The 17,086-nt window shown below is 45.5% G+C and overlaps 1 protein-coding gene across 1 annotated transcript; it reads right to left on the reverse strand.

Moving 5' to 3' along the window:
* Positions 1–628: 628 nt before the first annotated feature.
* Positions 629–16,780, reverse strand: LOC133048917 (L-threonine 3-dehydrogenase, mitochondrial). Its single transcript, XM_061132856.1, has 9 exons — positions 16,684–16,780; positions 8,138–8,337; positions 6,200–6,242; positions 5,505–5,575; positions 3,158–3,307; positions 2,891–3,063; positions 1,894–1,984; positions 1,384–1,653; positions 629–822 (listed from the first exon to the last, which is right to left on the reverse strand). Exons 2-9 carry the CDS (start codon positions 8,319–8,321, stop codon positions 683–685), a joined length of 1,122 nt encoding a protein of 373 aa, XP_060988839.1. The 5' UTR covers positions 8,322–8,337; positions 16,684–16,780; the 3' UTR covers positions 629–682.
* Between the last annotated feature and the right edge of the window lie 306 nt (positions 16,781–17,086).

Genomic DNA, 17,086 nt, shown 5'->3' on the forward strand with positions numbered 1-17,086 from the left:
AGGTAAGGGATTGAAGTCCCTGTCACCACCCCCAGCTCACCAGCAGGAAGGCAATCAAAGTAAGAGATGCTCCCCTTGACCAGTTAGATCATCTCTGATATTCTTAGTTTCCTACTAGTAGTGTATCTTCTTAGAGAAAAATAAATTGGAAGTGATCATTTTTGACAGGTTAAAATCTCCTGAACATTGTGAACATGGGATTAATACACAGACATTTTTTAGGCTCTGATGGGATAGTAAACAATTCTTTAAATTGGGAGACTATCTTTGATGGTCTTTAAAAAGAAATCTTTGGTCTTAGTCAAGGGAATGATGGAGTCTTAGGAGTAATATTTAATTAAGTTTAATTTAATACAAATGTCACATATCTTCCTGGAAGTGGTCACTTCATCTTAATTAAGGAAATAGAAATGATTGTGACTTAAGTCTTCATTCTGTGATTTGGACAAGTTTAGGCAAATAGCAAAGATTCAGAATGGCTACCACCAAACCTACAGCACTGAGAAGACACTTAAAGCCAAGTCAGTTCTCCATGTGGCAGTTCAATATGAGCTGCGAAAATTCAATCCAATTAGTCCTTCAGCCCCACATCATCTAGATTCCTTGGGGTCCGGAACCTCAGGGTTGTTATGGCTTTCCCTGGACAGCCACCCAGGACTCACGAGCTCTTCCTCCGGCCCCTTCAGTTAGCCTGGGCAACTCTGTTCTCAGAACCGTGGAAGTTCAACATTGTCGTCACCAGCTCTGGGAGGTCAATATCGTGCTTCCATCCCCAGTCCTTCCGAGCGTTGCTATCATCAAAGTTCATTGGCCAACTATCCGCTAAGATAAGACATGGAAAAGGAGCTTAAGTTATTCAGGCTCTAGGTTTGCAAAAAGGTCTAGAACACTTTAAAGGTCAACATTCCATGAAAGAAACGTTCTCTGAAATCTCCCTTGAGCAGAGCAGAGCAGCTATTGCGGGCACACACAGTCACCTTCTTAGACTAGAAGCCTGTATCTACTGCCAGGCACTGTGAGTGGTCACCTACCAGGAGAGTCCCCTGCAGACTTGTAAGGTGGGACGGCCACGCTCAGATGGCGCTCACGCAGGGGCACAGTCACAGCCTTTGAGAACCCAGGGCTGCTCTCACACTATGTCTGTCTGTTTGATGTTTAAACTGGCAAATGGCGAAATGCTGACAAGTTGTTTATTTGGACATCATTTCCCAAAACTGTGCCATCTGCCAGCCCTGGTGCAACAGCAGCTCCTTCTGCAGAAGGTGTCAGGCCCCTGGGGAAGGCACTGGGCTCTCCTTCTCCTCCACGGTTTCCGTCCTCACGGACTCGTGGGGCGGACTGAAGCTCAGCTTTGGCTCTGGGGGGACGCAGCAGTGTACCAACCTATGGCCTGTCGGACAGGGTCCACGCTGTAGGTGACCTGGAATTCTGGCACATGCTTGAGCACCTCCTGGGCCAACTCTGCGGGGGTGAAGCTCATGGCGTTGATGTTGTAGGTTCTCATGGACAGGGACTCTGCTGGGGCCTCCATGACCTCCAGCGTGGCCCGGAGGCAGTCGTCAATGTACATCATTGGGAGCCTGGTGTCGGGTTTCAGGTTGCACTCAAATCTGCCATTCTTGACCGCTTCATGGAAAATCTGGACTGCATAGTCTGAAAGAGAAGCTTGTCTGAGGGTCCTCTTACAACAAAAATTATGAGTGAGCCTCTTGGATTAAAGCAGTGGTTCTCAGACGTCTTAGTCTCAGAAACTCTTTGTGGGCTTAAAAAAATCACTGAAGGATGCAAAGACTCCAGCCAGCAGATGGCTGAAATGACAGCAGATCCATCCCCACTCCACTAGGCAAATAGAAAGCTAATCTTACATAAAAAAGAAATAAAAAACAACCCTACCAGTTGTTCCTCCTCCAGGCTGGGAGTCAGCAGAAATGATTCCAGGATATCTCAGGCATCGGAAATCTAATCCATACCGGTAATAATAATACTACGAGAAAGAGAAAACTTAACTTTAAAAAGAATCTTTTAAATCAGGTAGAGCAATGCAAAGAATTAACAGCCTTTTCCTCAAACATCCCCCCATACAGTCATCTTAAAATCTTCCTCGAGTAAATGAAGACCCTAGAATTGCCATTTTTCTTTAACAAATAACCCTGAAGTTTGTAATTTTCAAAGAATCACCATTCTGGTGATTCTGGTAATAACATCGTTAGACAACACAGTAAATAACAGATCAGCTGACTGGGGAGTTTCTGTCTTTCTTTGGAAGGAAGACCCTGCTCATTGTCCTGAACGAATCTCCACAAGCCTATCCTAGGAGGCAGTGTTGGAGAGCAGAGGGAAAAAGGGTCGCTGACACACATCAGCTGAAGGGCCAGACACCGGCTAAAATGCCCTTTATGGACATTTTAGTCAAGTGGTGAGGACTCTGCACTTTCAATGCTGAGAGCCCAGGTTCAACCCCTGGTTGGACAACTAAAATCCCATAAGCATAAGCTACAAGGCATGACCAAAAAAAGATGTGCTATACAATTATAAAGACAAAGTGCATTAAAAAAGAAAACCAAAAGGACACTTGAAGTTATTTTAAAGTTAGCTCTGACAATAGTAATATCAGGAGCCCGAAAGAACAGTGCAGTACAAATAAGATGGGCAGCAAATGAAGGAGGGGTGCCACTCAAGGGGCATGTTTGAAGTGCTGAATGTTAGCATAGGGCTGAGGATTCTGCTGGAGCTATGGGTACTGGCCACTTGGCAAACACAATCAATCCCCAAGCATTTCTGGGGGCAGGGATTGGAGGAGGGAGGAAGTCCTCTCCAAGGATGAATTAGCAGGTGTTTGAGACAAAAACAGAAAAGGAAACACTGAGTCACCTTGCCGGACGATGCTTACCTCGCCCATGAGCTCAGCGTGGACCTTGGACACCCCATAGATGGTCCTGGGTCTCTGGATGCAGAGGTCGGGGGTTGGGTTCCGTGGAGAAGTAGGTCCGAACGCCCCGATGGTGCTTGGCACAAACAATCGCAGACCGTGCTCTGCGGCAACGTCCAGGACATTGTGCAGTCCTAAAACAAGCAGCCATCGTAACCTGGGAGACCTCTTTGCAAGGAACTGGGGAATCCTGCAAACAGGCCATCCGGGGCACGACCAGAGACTCACCAGTGATGTTCACGGCTCTGGCCAGGGACACGTTTGCTTCTCCCACTGCGCTGAGCAGGGCGCTGTAATGAAACAGCCAGGTGATGCGGTTGTTCACCACAATCTCCCGAAGATTCTTGTAATCCAGGATGTCAGAATAAATAAATGGGCCTGCAAGGAGCAGTGAAACGGGCAAGTGAGGGAGTTCAGGGCTTGAAAACGTCAACGGATTTTCCCATTGATTTTGAATTCCATTGCTACCAACTTGGTAACAACTATTCGGACACAACTCAGCATTTTCCTTATGCAGAATACAAAGCCCGACCCCCAGGTGTTTCCCTGGTGGCTCAGATGGTAGAGAATCTGCCTGTAATGCAGGGGACCTGGGTTGGATCCCTGGGTCGGGAAGGGTCCCTGGAGAAGGGAATGGCTACCCACTCCAGTATTCTTGCCTGGAGAATTCCATGGATGGAGGAGCCTGGCAGGCTATAGTCCATGGGGTCACAGAGCCAGACGCGACTGAGCTACTGACACACACACTCCATGGTTAACAACACCTAAGTCTCACACAGGACTTGTACCTGCTGAGCACTATTCTAAGGGCTTTCTGTATAGCAAATCCCCTACACAGGAATGAGCTCATCCTGAGAGCACGCTCGTAAGCCCCGCTTGTGCATGTGTGTGTTAGTTGCTCAGTCGCATCCAACTCTTTGCGACCCCACGGACTGTAGCCCACCAGGCTTCTCTGTCCATGGAATTCTTCAGGCAAGAATACTGGAGTGGATTGCCATTCCCTTCTCCAGAGGAACTTCCAAACCCAGGGATAAGTCCAACAAAGTTAGCCTAGGTACCCAACTAACACAATCAGCTATATAGTACTATACTGTAACAGGTTTATAGAACTTTTAATACAAATCATACATACATAAAAAACAAAAAATAAAAAATTTTTAATCTGGCAGTCTAGCACCTTGAAAAGTACAATAGTACAGCACAGTAGCTGGCGCACAGAGGCTGGCATGCACCTTCACATCTTTGAACGTTTGCAAATTGAAAGTTCGTATGTAGGGGACTTACTGTATATTTAACTCTCAAACAAACTTTGAGGTGAGTATTTTGTTGAGGAGGAAACTGAGGCCAAGACAGGTTAAGTAACTTGCCACAATCAAACAGAATTAAGATTAAGAACTGGGATCAAAACCAGGCAGCTGGCTTGAGTCGATGCCGTTCATGCCAAACCTGCAGGTACTTGGTGATTTCATTCCGCTTAAATAAGCTGCATATTTTAAAGGAATAGATAAAATGGGTTTACAAAAGCCAAAAACCCACTGTGATATAAATGACCCACAAATTGTGGGTTTAACACACCTGGTTAGGTTAGAGGTAGAGCCAGATTTCTGCAGTGCCAATTTCCCCCACTTTCAGCACATTAATGCTCTTCCCTAAGGTGAACCGCAAAAGACTGACCTGGAACCAGGAAGGGCTAGGAGATGTTATAAAGATATTTTTGATGAGGAAGTGATCTAGGAAGCCAGAGCCATCTTCCCGGGAGTGTCTTGATGGATCCACCTCTCCCAGACATCTTGTATTCAACCCAATGAAATGAGTTTTAATTTCTGACCTGACCTCTAGAACTTTAATTTCTCAAGTCACTATTTTATGTAGGTTACAGCAACAATAAGAATGCAATGCACACATTTATCCAATAAAATATGTTCATGGGAATTTCAAAAAAATAAAAAATACATAAAAACATGTTTGAGGTGGTAAACAACTCGACTATAGGAGTCTGAGATCCGTGTGTATGCACAGGTGTTTAAGAGCAAGTCCATGCTGAAATAGGAGGATTAATTCCTCCAAAACTTAGAGGTTCTTTTCCTCATTTCAGAACTTGATTTCTGTGTGCTTTCTCTCTGAGTTAAATTCACTAAAAACTCTGAAAAGTAGGAATCCAAATTTTTATTCCACAGCTATGGCTGCAGATTATATCCAAAGATACTACTACACAATTTACACCAAGGTCTAATGAACTTCCGTCCTTGGATCACCTGAACAAGCAATGACTATACCAGTGACGTTTTACAGAACTAATGAAGACAAAAACATGAAACTTTTTTTTCTTTTCTGGCTACACTCCCACAGCATGTGGGATCTTAAGTTTCCTGACCAGGGATTGAACCCATGCCCCCTGCATTGGAAACATGGAGACTTAACCACCTAATGGCCAGGGAAATCCAAAAGCAGGAAACATTTTTAAGTAGCGCCAAGTGTGCCTCAAATCTCCTCCTCCTTTAATTCACAAGCCTGGTTACGAGCGATGACATGAATCCTACGAGCTGCCTCTCCCACTGCTCTGAGAGCCTCTTACCACTAAGGAAGACGTGTTCCGGGGGCTTCCGAATGTCAGACAGAATCACATTGTCCTTCCCGAATCGTTTCCTAAAGGGAAAGTCAAACATACGAGATGGTACACTTGAGGACATACCGGGTCCCATGAACGCCATCCTGCCCGGAGGAACTGCCATGTACTGCCTGCCTCCATCCCACCTTTACACAGGGGCCTTTCTTCCTCTGCATCCTCAACAAGCACCCCTGCAGTTCCAGGGGTGCATCTCGGGGCTGCATCTCCTGTTTGTACCTTACCCCATCGTCGTCCGGGAACCTGTCACCAATGTCTTCCCAGTGCCCTGGAGTCCTTCCCTCTTTTCCTTTTACCCCACTTTCTCTAAATCCCACCTCGCTCCTTTTCAGTGTCTACAGGTTCTTCTCTCAGGCCCCAAACACCAAAAAACTGACCGACTCATTTGGAGGCAGGTCTTACTTTGCCTAACCGAGAGAAGGCAGAGGGCAAAGGACCAGCATGGGGACACGAGTCAGGACCTGAGACAGAGTCTGCCATGCTGAGAGGCACAATGAACCGCATTCCCAGCGGCCATTTAGATGCAATGTCGTAAGAGTCAGGAGCAAGAGGGGAGAGCAGAGATTCAGTGGTTAAACAGGAGCAAAGATAAGCTTCACAGATCCCCAAACTCAGATTTTAATTTCAACTTTGAGAGCTCTTACCTCAGAAAGTTAGCAAGCCCCACTCCAAGCTGGCCAAGACCCCCTGGATAAAGAAGAAAAAAGTGAAACTTCAATTTAAATCAAACCAGTTCAATTATTCCCAGGATGTAATAACAGAATAAAACTCTCCTGGTAATCTTAGCTAATCAGGTAAAGCCCCAGGATGGCCTGATGGAGTTGAATCACCTTCTCCGAGCTAGGTCATAGATGAGTACAGATAAGATGAGTTTCAGAGACAGAACATTCTCGAGCGGAGCGATGGCTGAGGGGAAGTCAGGGAACAGGGAGAGAACGGTCACAGGAGAGAAGGAGCATCTCCCAGCCAGGAGCGCACTACCAGCTTTGGCTTTGTTATTTGATGGGCTATGAAGCTTGTCTCCTACGGGTACCAGAACACTAATAGTAGCCACATGTAATAGTTTTTTTTTTTTAAAGAAACTTTTTATTCTGCATTGGGGTATACCCGATTAACAACGTTGTCATAGTTTCAGGTGGACAGCAAAGGGATGCAGCCACACATATCCACGTACCCATTCTCCCCCAAATTCCCCTCCCATCCAGGCTGACATTGAGCAGTGTTCCATGTGTCATATAGTAGGTCGTGGTTGGTTATCCATTTTAAATACAGCAGTGTGTTCACACTGATCCCTAACTGTCCCTTCCCCTCATCCTTCCCACCCTACCCTGATAATCATAAGTTTGTTATCTAAGTCTGAGTCTGTTTCTATTTTGTAAATAAGTTTATTTGCAGATATAATAGTTGGATATCAACCTCTGGTGGGATTATCCAGAGCACTCTCCTCCATTAGACCTGCAGTGGAATAGGAATGGAGAAAGAAGGCAAAAACCAAGAAGTCACCCGAAAAAAACAGTAGATAACTGGGTGGGTTAGGAGCTGCTAAGAACATTAAACAAATGATTACAGCATCTTAATCTGGATGCTTACAAATGCCATTGGTGGACATGGGAGAGCTGGGGGTCTAGGAACACATTTAGGGGAATACAACCCTAAATTCCATTTTGGGAGAAAGTAATCAGGCAGGAAGATGCAGACTGTGGGATCGCCTGTAATCACGTGTAAACATGTGGCTGAAACCAGCGCGCTGACGGTAACACCTGGAGGGTGCTTTGTTGGTGGCGGGAGGAGGGACTCAGAGACACAGAAGATGCTGGGAGAGTCAGGGAGGGAGGCACTAAGGGAGCAGACCTCACTCGAAACCCATTTACAGCAGAGGAGGAGGTGGCAGCGAGAGAAAGGTGCACACACTGAGGAAGGGAAGATGGATAAGGACGTGAAGTCAAGGCATGAAACTCTGGCAAACAGAAGACAATGACATGTGCTAATCAAATCAGCGGTGGGCTTGAGACAGCTGGAAGGACTTGTGGGCAGACGGTCAAATTTGCAGTGAGCAGATGCAGAACCGGGGGTTGGGTGGACAGGAGGTGGGAGGGCTGGCGAGCCAGTCTGTGGACAATGAGATGCAGGCTCCATGAGGTCATGGCGAGAAGTCCCCTGAGCCCCGGGCAGGCCCTGGCTATCTTCTCCACCTCCAAGACACAAATGTGCAGTAACTCCTGGCCGGAGGAGCCTGGCCAAGGAAAGATGCGCCAGACTCCAGAGTCCACGTTTTGTCCACACACCTTGGATCTCGAGCAGGAAAGGGGAACCAAGTCCCAGGGTAGCTTTCTCATCCCCAGGTTCCCAGGTCCTTTCTTCAGATGACAAGAGATTCGGGCAGGGAAACCAAGCCCCGTCAACAGCGACAAAATAAACACCAGGGATTTGTACAATTCAGGAGGAAGCCAAGAGTGGGAAGGGAGTTTCTGAAGAATACATGTTACCTGGTGGTATGTCAGACATTCCAAAAGCGAACATACAGCCACACAAAGAAAATAATGACGCTACAAAGGCGAGAGAAAGAAAAAAAAAAACCCAACCTGTAATTAAGACACGCTGCTGGTCTGCTTCCAAGAATGAAGTGGAGTGGAAGTTGGCATCCATTGGAATCTGCCGAGGGGAGGTGCCCAGAAACCGACTGGGCAGGACAGGAGCCCGGCAGCCACAGGCCGGGTTCTGCAGCATCCAGCAGGCAACCTGCCGCAACATCCGAACAACTGGCATGGTCTCTGAGACACACCTGTAACACAAAAGGAGCGGAGTTCAGAAACGACACACGCATCCCAATGTTCATGCAGCACCATTTATAGTAACCAAGACACGGAAGCAATCTAAGTGTCCATCAACAGATGAATAGTTAAAGAAGATGTGCTTCATATATATACAAGGGAATATCACTCAGCCATAAAAAAGAACGGAGGGCTTCCCAGGTGGCGCTAGGAGTAAAGAACCCACTTCCCAGTGCAGGAGACTGAAGAGATGCAGGTTCGATCCCTGTATCAGGAAGATCCCCTGGAGAAGGGCATGACAACCCACTCCAGTATTCTTGCCTAGAGAATGGACAGAGGACAGAGGAGCCTGGTGGGCTACAGTCCGTAGGGTCGCACAGAGTCGGACATGGCTGAAGCAACTTAGCACTCAGAAAAGAATGAAACAATGCCATTTGCAGAAACATGGATGGACCTAGAGAGTATCATACTGTGTGAAGTCAGTTGGAAAAAGAAAGACAAATATCGTATGATATCATATGTGGAATATAAAATATGATGCAAAAAAAAAATATCTACAAAACAAAAACAGATTCACAGATATGGAGAACAGATTTGAAGTTGTCAAGGAGGAGCCAGTAGGGAAGGGAAGGAATGAAGTTTGGGATTAGCACAGGAAAACATCTTATGGAAAAACCGGAATGAATTTTTTGGCCAACGTGATACTCTATATAGGATGGATAAACAACAAGCTCCTTCTGTAGAGCAGGAACTATATTCAATATTTTGTGACAAACCATAATGAAAAATTTTATATATATATATATATATATATATGTATGTATGTATAACTGAGTCACTTGCTATATAGCAGAAATTAACACATTATAAATCAACTATACTTCAATAAAATTTTAATAAACAAAAAAGCAGAGTTCAACATGTAACTGCTTACCTTCCAGACCCCTCAAGACACAAACCATGTAACCACGACTAACACTAAGATCGCCAGCTCCCAAGCAAAGCCATGCCCTGGATTCATGAACCAAACTAAAGAGACCGCTGAGAGCGGGGCCAGGGAGCCAATCTAGAGACGACCGTGAGACCAGCCCCGTGAAAAGGGATAAACGTTGCTCATGCAAAGTTCAGGCAAACAAAGGCTGGCTGAGATTTAGCACTGGAGCCGCAAGTGCTGACGACAACGGGATCTAAAGTCACAGTGGAGGTTACTGTGTACAGAGCCGTCCATGCCAGGAACACCAAGTCATGGATCCAAGTGAAAGCCTCCAATCTTCACAATCATTACCATCTGTCCACATACCACTGAAGTGCAAATAGGTCCCGGACTAAATAACACAGCACCCTATGAGACTCAGATGTTAACATCTGAGTGCTAACTCAGACATTATCTTAAGGATGATCCAGACTAGAAAAGCAGATCGCTAAGGTAAAAAGGCCCCCAGCAGTACTGAGTAAGCCGTGACTAATTTCTGTTTCACTGCCATCTCTTAAGAGAGGATAATTTAGAGAGCCATTTTCTCCCCTCTTCCAAGATCATGTGTATTTTACTGCAGTCCAGTTCCTCTTCCTTGCCAACTTTATGCAAGGTGAGCATGTCACAAGAGTAGATCAGAGTGCAGGGCGTACTCTACCGGTTCAAACAGCAACCTTCCTGCCCACCCTCCCCAAGGTCAGGTCTTTGCTCTCTGCACACTGCCCTGTGTCCTCCACCTCTGTCAGAGGTCAGATTTCCAACAGCACTGGGAGATGAAACTTCAGACAATGTATGTTAGTTTAGCAACGTGGACAATTCATGACTATTACTATTCTACAACTATCACTAGCTAACATGTATTGCTCAATACAGGCCACAGGCCCATGAATGCCTTTCTGCATTATAGCATTTAACCATTGTAACCATCACCCATCTCAGGGAACCCAGTTTTTAACCATCAAGCAGCACTACGGTCCCTGTTATGGGATGGCTTTGATTAACAATGCATACACATTAAAAACAAAACCAAAAAGCCCTCCACCCATCTACAGCATGTAGCTTTTCCAAGTCAAGATTATTATCTTGCCATTTCCAAGTTCAGTTGAATGCTTTTAAGGTAGCAGCTCTCACATTTTCTGGTCTCAGAACTCCTTTTGTTGTTCAAGTTGCTAAGTCGTGTCCAACTCTTTGTGACCCATGGACTGTAGCACACCAGGCTCCTCTATCTAGTGTTAATATAAATGTATTTTATGAAAATATATTTTCCAAAACAAAAAACATCCTGAGCAGAGTGCCACTGTTTTACATTTACTAATCTCTTTGATGTTTTCCTTAATAGAAAAACAACTGGGTTTCTGCACCTGCTTCTAACTCAATCTGTTGCCTTGATTGAAATAAATGAAGCAAATCCAGACTCACAAAGCAAAGCAGTGAGGAAAAGGGAGCAGTGTCTTAAAAGCCTTCTCAGATAATTCTGGATACTCACCTTTGATATCCAGAACTCAACACATAGTAGTTTTTTTTAAAGTTAGCTGCAACACAGAATCTGAAGACATTATCATGAAATTTTTGTACCTGTAACATTAGAACCCACTAGTATATATAATGCTTTGAACAGATCTTTTATTCCTGTATGATTTTACAATTCCATGCATTGGTCTTTCGGAAAATACTCATTCAGTGAGTTATGCAGAGCTTCTAACTGCTAACACACTTGACTGTACAATTCCCCAAAGTTATACTAGTTAATGACACTGATCTCATCAGAAAATTCCTAAGTATTGGGAAGAAGTCAAGTTCAGAATGGTAGATATACAAGTTAACCTGCAACAGATACCATTGGTTGTTTCCTTGACAGGCTCACTAGGTTCTTTTTTTTTTAATGAAAATGTTTGCCGATTATCCAGGTATGAATAATCATAGTTCGTCAGTCATTCTTGCAGGTAAAACTAGTACTCTATGAAAAAAAGTGACCCTGCAAGTGGCCAAAATAGCTCAGTTGGGAGAGCGTTAGACTGAAGAAAAAAAAAGTGACCAGTTCAGCTCACAATTCAATCACACAAAATGCTTTGTCTCAAAACAACCATCATATTTTGATACACAACAAGTACACCCACTTACCACATGATACGCTAAAAAGATACATCTCAAGGTTAAGGTTTAATAAAAATTAATCACTTTTTACTGCTTCATAAAGGGCATTCTTAAGTAAGGGGCTTCCCTGGTGGCTCAGTGGTAAAGAATCCACCTGCAGGAGACACGGGTTGGATCCCTGGGTTGGGAAGATCCCCTGGAGAAGGAAATGGCAACCCACTCCAGTATTCTTGCCTGAAAATCCCATGGACAGAAGAGCCTGGTGGGCTACAGTCCACAGGATTGCAAAAGAGCCAGACACAACTCAGGGGCTAAACAACAAGAGCAACAACAATCCTTAAGTTTTCCACTTTTTATGTTTTTTATCTGGAAAGCAGATGGCAGTGAAGAATACCGTGACTTCTAGGACCACGTGGTGCCACTGCCTTGCTTCCTGCAGAGGGACCAGTACTTTCAGCCACTGTGGCGGGCGCACTGTCAGTGAAAACTCAACAGTTGTTCCAGGATAAACCATGAAATTCACAGAAGCAATTCTATACCAAAGACTTGGGCACTATTTGTGTTTGCTGTCAAACATTCACTAAAAAGATACTCTTTGATGATTGGTTTGGCGTTGATAAGTGTATGAAGACAAACAGAATGGTAAGTCCAGCCATGACCACAGATTCTTCCACTTGTAAGATATATACTTCTACTGTCAGTCTTCATGTTTGCAGCTAAGTCTCTGACAAGTCAGGCAGTGGCGGTGCTGAGTTTTTCCCATGCTTTTTCATACAAACAAGGCTTTTTGTTTCTCCAGCCACTGCAACTTGATAATCTATCTTGTCATACTTCAATAGTTTTTTCTTTTCTAGTTTGGCAAGCTGTAACAAATAATTTTTGGCTTTTAAAGAGATCATCCTATCTGCACTTCATTCATTCAGAACGGTTGGTCTCAGAATAATGCTATTGCCACCAAAATATTACTCAAAACATTCTGTGGCGTCAGACACACAAGTTAAACTTCTAACATCTGTAAAACCTGAGGAAAGTGTTCATATTTTCATGTATTATTTAATTTTGTATATTTATCTGGAGAAAAATTCCTCTTTCCATGATTCAGAGAACTCTTGTGTCATTTCTTTTTAGCATTTATACACATAGATGGTATAACTTTGAGTTGAAAAAATTCAAGTCCTCTAATAGCCCTCCTTTTAAGCCAATGATGTATCCTTAAATTAAAAAAAATAAATTAAAATAAACTTTTTGTTATTTTTCCATGTAGGTAAAGGCTCAACTTAGAATTTCAAAGTAATGACATATTGATATTAAAAGAAAATGGGCTCCAAAGATAACAGCAGATATAATAGCATGTAGCTAATAAAAATGCATAGAAGTGATAAGAACAAATGGAGTTTATCTATGAAAATGCACATATTTATACTTTAAGCTTGCTATCCTTAGAAGATTCTAGAAACACAAGAGTACAGAAGCACACACCCCATTAGACCAGCGGAAAAGCTCATCACAAGCCTCTATGTGTCCTCTAGAAGATTCTACCACATATCTGAGAGAGAAACAATGAAAAAGGCAGAAAAACTTCTGAGTATTACTGTAAAAATAGCCTTGACCTCATGGACCTTACAAAGGTCTCAGGGAACCCCAGGGTTCCCCAGATTACTCTTGAGAATAACTGTTCTAGAGTAAGACTTGCTTTGCCAAGATAGTTATCAAACTTACAAATGGAAACCATCAAAGATGACTGGAGATCAAATGAAAGTCCATAGACTTTCTCCCCTAAGCACTTTGCTTACTTTAATTCCAAAGGATGAAAAAGAAACAGGCCATCAGACTTTCCCCCTTAAATAATTGAGCATCTCCCCAGCGCAAGCCTTGCTAGGGTGGTTGTTATACAAACCTTCCCATCTCCAGGCATCTACCTTTCTGCCCTAACCACAGCAGAGCTCAAGAAAGCCGCGGCATGGTGAAGAGAGTGAGGGAGATGCAGACTCTGAGCCCAACTGGCCGTGACTGTTGGGACATGGAGCAACTGGTGAGGAATCGAGAAGAATAACACGGACCTCTAATTTGTACATGAGCTTCCTGGAGGAGCAGATCAGGTAAGAAGACAAACGAGCTTGGTTTTGGACATGTTGGTTTTAGGTGCCAGGGGCCAGTAAGGCTGCCTCTCCCAGGGAGCTATGAGTCCCACTGAGCAGTTCCTAATGCATGTGAGAATTCAAATACCATGTCAAACAGGCAGGCAGGAAAGAGAAATATCAGGGGTTTGTCTACACCACAATAAACAGAATGTCCCCTGTTTTCAGAGAACATTACTTCCATTTCTTGGGGAAAAAACCTGTAATTCAATTGTGATTTCTCTGAAGACAGATAATTCTATTTCAAAAATATTAAAAGAAACTCTAATTTGGAATATTGAAAACCAAGAAAATAGACCTTTTTTTCAGAGGATGCATCATCGGTTTCCCTTAATGTTCTTGCTGTCTTGTGATCTTCCCAACTCTCTAGCTCTCATCATTCTCAGCCACAGAGATGTCAGGGAGTGTTTGACGGGAGGATTCCTACGTGCTGTCTCTCACGAGTCCTTTGTCCCTCTTCAAGCGGAACAGCACGCTGCTCCCAGGGACTGAGGTCATTGTGTGAGGCAGACTTGGGTCTCCTTTAGTAAACATTCTCTTTTTGACAAAATTGCTTAGTCTTGCTCCCCCTTCATGAGATATGGATTGTCTCCTGAACTTGTGACTAGGATTACCCCTTGTCCCCTTGGTAATGGTTACTGTATGTTTGGTTTTCTGATCTCTATCATTCCCGAAAGAAGTTTCTTGTACCACAGCTTATATATACTCATAGAAGAATCATTAAAGCACCTTTGCTCCATCAGAGCTTAGGTTCCTGGGTCTTTTTTTGTCTCTCTCTCTTTCTCTCTTTTACTTTCTTATCGTCGACTCCGTACCACCAGGTTCCGGTCCATTAAAGGACCCCAACACAGAGATAGTAAATAAAAATGTATTAGGTCATGTCTCCAGCACATTCAGTATGAAGCTACAAGTATCCAGCTCCCAAGAGATGAATGGATAAAGAAACTGTAGTATATACATGTGATGGAATATTACTTCGCCTTGAAAAAGGATATCCTGTCAAATGCTACAACACGGATGAACCTGGAGGATATTATGCTGACTGAAATAAGCTGGCCACAAAAGGCCAAATACAGTATGATTCCACCCATATGAGTTACATGAGTTACCTAAAATAGTCAAAAAGCATAGAAACAGGAAGCGGAAATTTAGTTGCCAAGGGGATGGGAGAAACGGAGAGGGGATACGAGTGCTTAATTAACAGGCACAGCTTTCATTTCACAGGATAAAAAAGTTTTAGAGATCCATTGCACAACACTGAATATACCTGGCACTACTGAATTGTACTCTTAAAAATGGTAAGAGGGCAAATTTTATGTTATGTGATTAATTTACCAAATTTTTAAAACTCCAGACCCAAGAAATGGTCAGTGCATACATATATTACTGGGGAGCTAGAAACTTCACCCAATGTAGATCAATGCTGCCCCAGAGACCCACAAAACCCCCAGCCAGTTCAAACTCCCAAGCCCTTGGTCCCACCAATCCCCTTAAATGGTTCTTTGCCCTCTGCTCATAAACCAGCTGAAACCTAGCATTCTCATCCAGCTTTCACCTTTCCTTCCAGTCTCAGGGGTCTCCAGAGTGTTTATACTGCTCCAAACCTACATCCCCACCCCCTCCTAGCAGGCCTTCTTGATCCACACTCAGTGAAACCGCTTTCACCAAAGGTCAGTCATTACCCAGTTGACAACTTCCTGGCCCCAGGACCCTCTCCCAGGGCTGACCATGCCCATCTTCATCTCCCCTGAGTTCTCCCACCTCTCACTCTGCTTTAAGGATCAATAACGCTTATAACTGCTTATTTGCAAGGCAGTCTTGGCTTTATATCCTCCCGTTCATTAAATCATAAAAAATTCATAAAAATAAATGTGTCCTCTTTTTTTTTTGGCTGCACCTTATGACATTCTGGATCTTAGTTCTCCCATCAAGGACTGAACCTGTGCCCTCAGCAGTGGACACAGGGATGCTTAACAACTGGACCACCAGTGAAGTCCCCAAACGTGTACTTTTCATAGTAACGATCCAACGGGAAAATCTGGCACCTCAACTATTGAGCGCTGAGGAAGCATCTGCTTTCCCCAACTCTTATTTAAGCCTCACAGTAACTCTGAAGCTGGGATCTTTTCTCCATTTTGCAGAATGAATTGACCCGCCCAAGGTCAGGCACATTATTAATTACCAAAAGGCAAGGGGTTGCAAACCAGGTCCGTTGAGTCTCAAACCCTCCTGCCAGCACCCCCGCTCTTCCCTACCAAGAGAAAACATCGGGCACCTAAGAGAGGGGACAAAGAGGACGCATCCTCGTGGTGGCGAAGGGGCCGCCTTCCCCGCTGCCCCTCCTCCCCTGCAGCTCGGCTCCTCCTCCTCGCCGCTCCCCAGGAGAAGAGTACCCACCAGCACCCTGGGTTCAAGGCCAGACACCGCCCTCCCTCCAGCGCAAGCCGGCGTACACCAACCTCGCCAACCTCAAGTATCCCCATCCTTAGAAAGGGGACACCACATGCTGACAGGATTTAATAAAAGCAATTTATAAAAGCACTTAGCAAACTGCTAAAGACTCCATCAACCAGCTGGTAAAGTCTAGACTTAACATGGGGATGATCTGAAAACCAGAAAGGGTCGTGGGGGAAAAATCCTGGCGCTCTCGGCGCGAGCTACAGAGGGTCTCAGAGACAGACCTGGCCCTATGGAGCGGGCGCCCCGCACCTTCCCCCCAGTGCACACTGGCCTAAGAGACCCCAAAAGACGCGGAGACAAGGGCCGCTCGCGGATCTCCAGCCTTAGCCTCCCACTTTCCTATGGAAAAGTTGTGGGGGGCCCACCCTCCAGGGAAGATGACTGGATAAACCGGTTTTATGAGAAAAACCGCTCCTGGCAGGGGTGCCCTTTCGAAACTTAGGAGGGGCCGGGAGCCGCGCCTGTCGATTCCTGCAGTACCCCGACCCTCCGTCGGCCTCCCAGTTCCGCAGCCACGGCTGGGGACCCGCGATCGCCCCGGGGAGCTAAGTCTGGGGCGCCCGGCCTTGTCACACCTATCGGGCCAGTGGGGGGCAAGGAGGTCAGGCAATCCCGCGGCGCCAGCCTCCGTTTCAAAGAGGCTCAGTTCGCAGGATCAGCCGCGGGGGAACATCCAGCCCCACCGCACTGACCTTCCGAGGCAGCCGCCCAGAGATGCTGCGCCGCTGCGGCGCTGGAGACGCACGTGGCACGGAGACAGCGCGCAGAGCAGAAAGCCCAGCTGGCCCTCGGCGCACAGCGCCTTTATCCTCTCTGCGCGCAAACCCGCCCCCAGACGCACCAATCTCCTTCTTAGGTCCTAGCAGCCTTACGTCAGCGTAGGGTTACCGCGGGGGAGGGCACCGGTTGCCATGGTAACCGACAGCGCGGCGACAGCCCCTCTCGCGGGTTCTGCCTCCCACCTTTCTTTAGGAGAGGTCGTGCGCTGCCAGCCGAGCTTTCGAATCCAGCGAGCGGCGTCCGCGGTTGCGGCAGAGCGAGACCGCAGGTCTTCGCGTCGGACTGTGCAGGTGAGGGTAGCTCAAGAGCCTCCCA

Source organism: Dama dama, chromosome 29 (genome assembly GCF_033118175.1).
Source record: "Dama dama isolate Ldn47 chromosome 29, ASM3311817v1, whole genome shotgun sequence".
In the NCBI taxonomy this organism is placed as follows: Eukaryota; Metazoa; Chordata; class Mammalia; order Artiodactyla; family Cervidae; genus Dama; species Dama dama.

What these genes read in the sequence shown, in the direction of transcription:
- LOC133048917 (XM_061132856.1), bottom strand. Translation starts at nt 8,321, where the DNA reads ATGCCAGTTGTTCGGATGTTGCGGCAGGTTGCCTGCTGGATGCTGCAG. An exon ending in GGGCTTGCTAACTTTCTGAG is followed by an intron (nt 5,576 to 6,199) that starts GTAAGAGCTCTC and finishes CTTTCCCTTTAG; the next exon opens with GAAACGATTCGGGAAGGACA. An exon ending in CAGAGCCGTGAACATCACTG is followed by an intron (nt 3,064 to 3,157) that starts GTGAGTCTCTGG and finishes TGCTTGTTTTAG; the next exon opens with GACTGCACAATGTCCTGGAC.